Genomic DNA, 6,923 nt, shown 5'->3' with positions numbered 1-6,923 from the left:
TTCCTTCACCTCTGGCCCAGTCTCCAAAAGTCAGAATCATCCTCAGCCCTCTGTCTTCAACCCACCTGTCCCCAGACTAGGCTTTGGGATTTCTCTGTGTCATTATTTTGTCCCCAGCTTGCTAAGTGAGCTTCTACTGTTGGGCACGTGTCCCAGACCCTGTCTTCTGCCTCAGTCCCCCCAACACTGTTTCCCAGAGCTGAACAGGAGGTGGTGGGGAAGAAATCACCAAGGAGGAGCATCTTGCTTTCAGCACATCTGACTTTAAAAAAATCTCTCTTCTGACATCTGTGGGGAACACCAGCTGGGGGATCAGGAGTTTGGAGCTCTCTTGCTTCTGCCTAGGCCAGCTGGGGAGCATTAGCTAAGACTTCCCCTCTCTGCGTTTGCATCTGTAAAAGGCAGGGTTTGGACACAGTGGCCACTGCTCTAAGTCTGAGATGGGGAGCTGAGGCGGAGACGAGAAGCAGGTGAGCGCCCGGCTGGCTAACCCCCACAGAGGTGGGCCTGGGCACCTCCTTCCTCCGAGGCTTTAGGAAGGACTCCCCAGCTCTGCCTCCACTCTCTCCTGCCAGGACAGATGCCAGGTGACAATCTGCTTGCAGGGTCATCTGAGGCAGGAGAGAGTAGGGGAGCAGGACCCCTAGTTCTAGTGGAAGGGGGCTGTGCCCTTGGCCTTTGGCCTGAGCTCTCCTGCAACCCCCATGTGGGGCCTCGGACACTCAGCTCTCAGATCTCTTGAATGTCAGCCTCCCTCTTCCTGTCTGCAGGTCCCCACGATGGAGTGCCTTTGTTCACCTCCCCCCACTCTGCCCCAAAGCCCTCTGGGGGCTGAATTCAAGTCCTGTTTCAATAATTTACTGGGAAGCTGAGGTTCAAGCACACATATTTTATTTTTCATATAATGCGCCCATGAATACTTTACACGGTAATAGCCTAGAAGTCTTCCGGCAGGACTTCCCTGTCCTGTGGAAGGGCGCTGGGCCCTCTGGGTTTCCATGGGGGGCTGCACCCAGGTCTCCTGCAGACACGGGTTTGGGAAAGAGGGCGTGCTGGTGGCCAGGGTGGAAAATGGTCCCTTTGCTGTCCTCTGCAGGACTTCCCTAGACTTACGAGCACTGTCTGGTTTAGCTCAGAATGCAATTACCGGCATTTTTCTTTGGCATCTAACCTATTGCTGGGACAGCATTCCAGAAAGAACTTGGGCACTCTGCTGTCTGAGCAGGCTCGACAAAGGGCACGACCATGAGGGAACAGCTGCAGGGACCCCCATTCAAAGGGCGCATGTGGCCTCCCTGGGGCTGCAGTGGGTAGGGAAGGCCACCCTTAACCTCCTAGGGCAGCTTGGGGAAGAGTCGACAGGGCAAATGGCTCCACTCCGGGGTCTAGGCCACTGTGCGCCATACCTGGACTCTTTGGTTTTGCCCGGTGGCCCCCTCCTTCTCTCCCCTCCGCCCCTCCTTTGTGCTCCCCGATCCTGAGCACCAAGGTCACTCAACCTGGGCCTTCTCCCATCTGTGAAGGGATAGATCCTCTCTACCCAAGGGAGACTTCCAGAATGGCGCCTGCTCAGCCTTCCTACAATCTGGGGTCATCAGGGAAACAAGCCAGGGTGGGGAGGGTGGAGCCTCATTCTTGGTGGGAGACACTGGGGTCAAGTGGACCTGGGAACCACGGCAGGTTAGCAATGGTCTGCCACCAGAAACAGGCCCTATGCTCTATTTGCTGCCCCCAGACACGGCCTCCTGACCCCAGGCGGCCTCTCCAGGATCCTGGAGCCACCTCGACGGTCCAGCTCACTCAGCCACCCAGACGCTGGCCATTCCACCGGGGCAGTGCGGCACCACCCCCAACACCTCCCCTCCCACACCTCCTTCCCTCCCACCTGGCATAGTTTCCTCCCTTGGGTCTCCTGGGCGCCGTCACTCTTCCTGCAGCAGGGGCTCCCGGTCCCCTTCCTGCACCCTGTCATCCTCCTCCTTCTCCATGCAGCCCACGGTGGCAGCCAAGCCAGCGCCCACGCCGCCCCCGACCACGGCAGCCCCCGTGGCCCCCACGGCAGCTCCAGCCGCCACCATCCCGGCCTCCGCAGCCAGCGCAGCCGCTGCCATGCCCGCGCCCACCACACCGCCTGCCAGGCCCATGAGCCCGGCCCCGACGGCGCCCCCCACAGCGGCCAGGTGGCCACAGAAGCGCATGGTGTAGGAGTCCATGAAGACCTTGGCCTCAGCCTGCAGCTCGGCCTCCAGGGCCTCCAGGGTCTGCTCTCGGCCCTTGCACAGCAGGGCGGCCCCGTGGCGGGCCAGGATGGCATCCTTCTGGCTGGCCAGGAGGTTGCGCATGGTGTCGGGCAGCACCCGCAGCGCCGAGAAGATGCGCTTGGTGGCCACGTCCTGCGGCGGGGAGAAAGGAAGGCGCGCTGACCGCCCGCCCGGTAGCCCGAGGCCTGGCTTCCCGCACGGGGCCGCGGCTCACCTGCTGCCGCACGTACTCCTCGAACTCCTTCTTGGCGGCGTCCACCGTCCTCAGGTCGTGCAGCTGCGCGGCCATCTGTCCACGGCAAAGCCAGGCTGCCTCCCTCCTCCCATTCCAGGGCCCACCGACCCGGCCCCCCAGACCCTCCGAGGGGGTCCCCATAGTACCTCATCCGCGGAGGAGAACCCGGGCCCCGTCCTCCCCATCCAGCCCGAGAGGTTCTGCGGAGACATCAGGGGAGGGGTCAGGGGGTCCGCGGGCCCTCGGGGGCCTGGGGTGGGGGTCCGGGTGGGCTGGGGGGCGCACCTTGATTTCCTGAGCTAGCTGCTGCCCCGTGAGCAGGCGTCTGTCCCCCCTGGCCACGGGGCGGCCCTCGCTCCAGTACCCCTGGCAGCGGCTCTTGGCGTGCTGGGGGGCGGCGTTCAGCACATCGGCCACGTAGGCACAGAGGTGGCCGAAATCGTCATCTGTGTCTGAGGAAGAGATTCCTCATGCTGAGGAGGCCGGGGGCTGAGCAGGACCGGGCTTTGGGAGGAGAAAGGGTGTCAGAGGCAGGGGGCAGCTCGCTGGGGCCACGGCGGGGCCGGGAGGAGGGCAAGCTGGGGAGGCCTTGCTCCCGGGGACACTCACCGCCGGGGCTTCCATGGCCTTTGCTTGCCCGCCGCTGCCCCGGAGCAGGCAGGAGGTAACAGCGCGCACGCCTCCCTTGGAGCAGCTCCTGAACCTTGGGGTATTTGCCGGAGGATTTCTGAGAGACGGATGGGGAGACCTCTGAGCTAGGACCAGGCTCCCGTTCTTGGCTCACCTGCAGGCCCCCTCCCGCCTCCCCTCCCCTTCTGCCCACTTGCCCCCACCCCTGGTCCATGCCCTCCTTCGGCACCCCTCACCTGGATGATGTCACCCATGCGGCCCAGTCCTGCCTTGCTGGAGTGGGATGAGTCATGGACTAAGAGATCTAGGTGCTGGAAGAGAAGGAGTCCTGACACCAGCACCCGGGGGGTGTTAGGGTCTGGGGTGACAGGTCCAGAAATGGGTGTCTCACCTGGATTGGCACCATCCCATAATGCCTGCCCATCACCTCGGCCACGTGGACAAACATCTGGGGGTGAGGCACCAGGGATCACGGCTGGGTCACCCCAAGGACCGTGGCTCCCTCCCCTCTGGGCCCACGGTGTGTGGGGGGGGGGGCGCCCGACCTCCCCATCCCCCACACTTCCAGCTCTGGGACTCTCCTGCCTCTCCCAACCAGGCCTCTCCTGCTTCACCCTCTGCCCTCAAACCCACTAGCCCAGCTCCAGGTCATGAACTCCTAGGCCAGAACTGGAAGGCACCCCATTACGGCTGGTCCAGTCCCCTGGCCTTACGGTCAGGGCAGGAACTCGGTGGCACCGCAGGACCAAATTTTCTCCTCACCTCCAGGTATTCCAGGTCTGTATCCTTCAGCTCCGGGGAGGTGTTGAGGATCTGGAACCAAGGAGAACAAGGTGGAAGAGGGTCTGCAAAGGCAAAGAGATACTGGGAAGACCCCGGTGAGGAAGGAGTTCGCAGGCCGACTCTGGGCCGGGACCCCGGAGGCACTTGCCGCGGGGCCTCCGCAGCCTGCAGGGCCTGGGCGGGCCTTGAGGGGCGGAAGGCAGGCCCGGGAACGGTCCTAACTGACCTTCAGTGGCTGGCAGGGCCCTTCGACTTCCCTTTCGAACAAACCATGCTCCCACCTTCACCAGCTGGGGGCATCCCTCCCTTGCAGGGGCAACCCCAGAACCTGTGGTGACCCCAGACACAGAAGTCTGCGAGGTCAGGGTAAGCACTCCCAGGACCAGCCCCAACCAGCCCCGGCTGAGACCTCCCAGTCCTGGAGAAAGCTGCGGAGCGCGGCCATGGGGCGGGGCGGCAGATCACAGCGCCCCCACCTGGTAGGAGCTCAGCATCGTGGTCAGGGCGCAGAGCTTGGTCCTGGTTTCTTTGCTCAGCTCAGGGCTCATGGCGTCCCCTGTGTCCACCAGGAACACGGCCACCTGTACAAGGGGTGGGGATGGGGTGGGGAGATGAACCAAGGGCTCAGGCCCGCCTCACTCCTCCACGTGCTGCCCCCAACCCTCCCTCTGTCCACCCCGACTTCCTGACCCTGCACCCCAAGCCTTCCTCCTCTGTTCCCCTTCCCTTTGTCTATGATCTCCCCATCTGCCACCCTCTTCACCCCCCCTGCCCCCCGCAATCTTCTCCTCCTCTGCCCTTCGTGCCCCTCACCTTCCTCCCCTCCTTCCCCAGCAGGAAAGGGTGGCTCCACATCCGTATGCCCCTGGTCAGGCTATTGGCACCCCACCTGAACCCCTGCAGGGACCCTCCTCCTCTCGGCCAGCCGCCCTCCCCTGACTCCTGCAAGGCAGAGAACAGAGCAGCCGTTGGTCCATCCAGCCCTCATTCCCCTCCCAAAGCCAGGCTGGGTTCCCCCCCCCCCCGCCCGACCTGCCCCCTCCCGCAGCCCCGTGCCCCAGCCCTGCCCTCACCAGGCCCGGCAGGCCCCGGAGCAGGTGGTTGAGGAGAAAGGTCTTCCCTGAGTGCTGCTCCCCCAGGACAGCAAGGAGGCAGACGGGGGTGTCCCTGGCCAGGGGGTGCTTCAGGCAGCGGTTGATGGCCCCCATCCTCAGGATGAGGCCGCCAGAGGCATTGATACGCACCAGCAGCAGGGGCTCGGCCCTCACGGCACAGGTCTCCTGCGCCAGGAGAAGGAAGCCTCCCTGAGCAGCCAGTGGCCCCCCACGTGTACAGGGTGTCCCACCCCAGACTCCGGAGGTTCCCCACCCTGGCTCCTAGACCAGAGCCAACGCCGCCGGACTCCTTGAGGATTGGACCCGGGTCCCTCCCAACCCCGCGCCCCGCGCCGAGGCCTGGTCCCCGGACCTGCAGCACGGCGGGCAGGGGCCTCTGCGGCAGGAGCTTCATCTTCTCCCCCAGACTGCGGAGGCCCCTCTTCTGCTTGCAGATCTTCCGGCACTCGGGGCAGCAGGGCGGCTCGCAGCCGGGGACGCGGTGTGTGCTGAAGCAGCGCGTGCAGAAGTCATGGCCGCAGTCCAGCGAGATGGGCTCCCGCAGCCTCTCCAGGCAGATGGAGCAGGCGGGCAGCTCCCGGGGTGCCGCGGGCCGGGACCCCAGGCCCAGCTCCAACTTGGGGAATGGCGTGTGGGACCTGGGGGGGGGGGGCAGGCAGCAGAGCCGTGGGGACAGTGCTCCCGGCAGGGAGGAGCCTGGATGGAGTCCTAACCCTGCCCCAAGGCCACCGCCACCGTGCGGCCACGGGCGAGCTCCTGCACAGACTGATCTGAGCCCCAGGTTCCTAATCGGCAAGAGGAGAGGTGACGGGGCCGTTAGGGTGCCCTGCCCGGTGCCTGCCACAAATGCTCCTGAAACCCCTAGCCCACAGCCTTCCCCTGCAAGGGCTCCCACTGGCAGTTACTGGCTCCAGCCGGACCCTCCAGGAGTGATATCTGCAGACGCTGCGGGACCACAAGGAGAGGGCGAGTCTCCCTGTGGTGGGGCAGATGGCTCTGGTTCTTAGAAGATTCCTGCCGTGCTCCCTCTCGGAGCTGGATTTGCTCTCCAAGCAGTACTCCCTGACCCTTCCTCCCCAGGCCCACAGGTCCAGCTTCGGGCCCTCCCCTAGGACAGCCCGCAGGAGGCCGGTGGCCACAGGGCCCGGGTTCCTGGCCCCACAGTGAGCAAGCAGGCCCTGGAACGGTCCAGCTGGCAGGCCCTGCCACTTACCAACTGTTGCGACTGCTTCCCATGAAGCTCCGTTTTCTCTCCTTGGAGACAAAATTGGGGGGTGGGGGAATAAAACGTTATCTAGAAGAGAATCCAGATTTCGGTCTTCCTCCTGGGTGTCAGTGCCTCCGTCCCCCTTCTGCAGACCCAGCCCTCGTCCCCAGGTGGCCCCTTCCACCCCCACCCAGCCTCCCCCCCAGATCTCAGGACCCAAGACTTGCCTGTTTGCCGAGCCGATGACAAAAGGAGATGATTGACAAGGCGGACCTCGGCATGGGGGGTGCTGGGAGTGGGGAGAGGTCTGCAAGCAGAGAGAGGAGGCCCGAGGCACAGACCCGGTCAGCAGCAGCAAGGATGGCTTTCCTCCTGGAAGGGCTGGCGGACCCGTGGCAGGTGGAGGGGGTGGGGGGTTGGGGGATGGTCTCCCCCGGAGGAGCCGACCCAGACTCGTCAGAGCTGGAAAATAGATGTGACAGTCGGGAAAGAGGAGGCTGCCTCTGGACTCACCCCAAGGGGAGGAGACAGGACTGCGGGAACCAGGGCTCCGGAGGAGGGAGGGACGGAGCCGGGCCCAGAATCCCTGGCAGAGGCTGGGATGCAGGCGAGCCGAGGTGGGGAGTCGCCATGGAGACGGAAGGGAAAGATAAGGACAGGGAGGGGGGAGGAGGGATGGAGAGAGAGCAGCT

General features: G+C 64.4%; 1 protein-coding gene across 1 annotated transcript; it reads right to left on the bottom strand.

Moving 5' to 3' along the window:
- Window positions 1-1,922: 1,922 nt before the first annotated feature.
- On the bottom strand, window positions 1,923-6,610 carry RNF112 (ring finger protein 112). The gene is made up of 14 exons (XM_026521113.3): window positions 6,459-6,610; window positions 6,238-6,278; window positions 5,377-5,662; window positions 4,983-5,189; window positions 4,723-4,851; window positions 4,386-4,490; window positions 3,889-3,939; window positions 3,518-3,574; window positions 3,363-3,437; window positions 3,106-3,223; window positions 2,782-2,948; window positions 2,643-2,696; window positions 2,476-2,550; window positions 1,923-2,393 (listed from the first exon to the last, which is right to left on the bottom strand). Exons 1-14 carry the CDS (start codon window positions 6,510-6,512, stop codon window positions 1,923-1,925), a joined length of 1,890 nt encoding a protein of 629 aa, XP_026376898.2. The 5' UTR covers window positions 6,513-6,610.
- Between the last annotated feature and the right edge of the window lie 313 nt (window positions 6,611-6,923).

This window comes from Ursus arctos, unplaced genomic scaffold, assembly GCF_023065955.2.
Source record: "Ursus arctos isolate Adak ecotype North America unplaced genomic scaffold, UrsArc2.0 scaffold_14, whole genome shotgun sequence".
Lineage (NCBI taxonomy): Eukaryota > Metazoa > Chordata > Mammalia > Carnivora > Ursidae > Ursus > Ursus arctos.
Note: the sequence above shows the minus strand (reverse complement) of the source record. Positions and strands in the feature narration are given on the sequence as shown.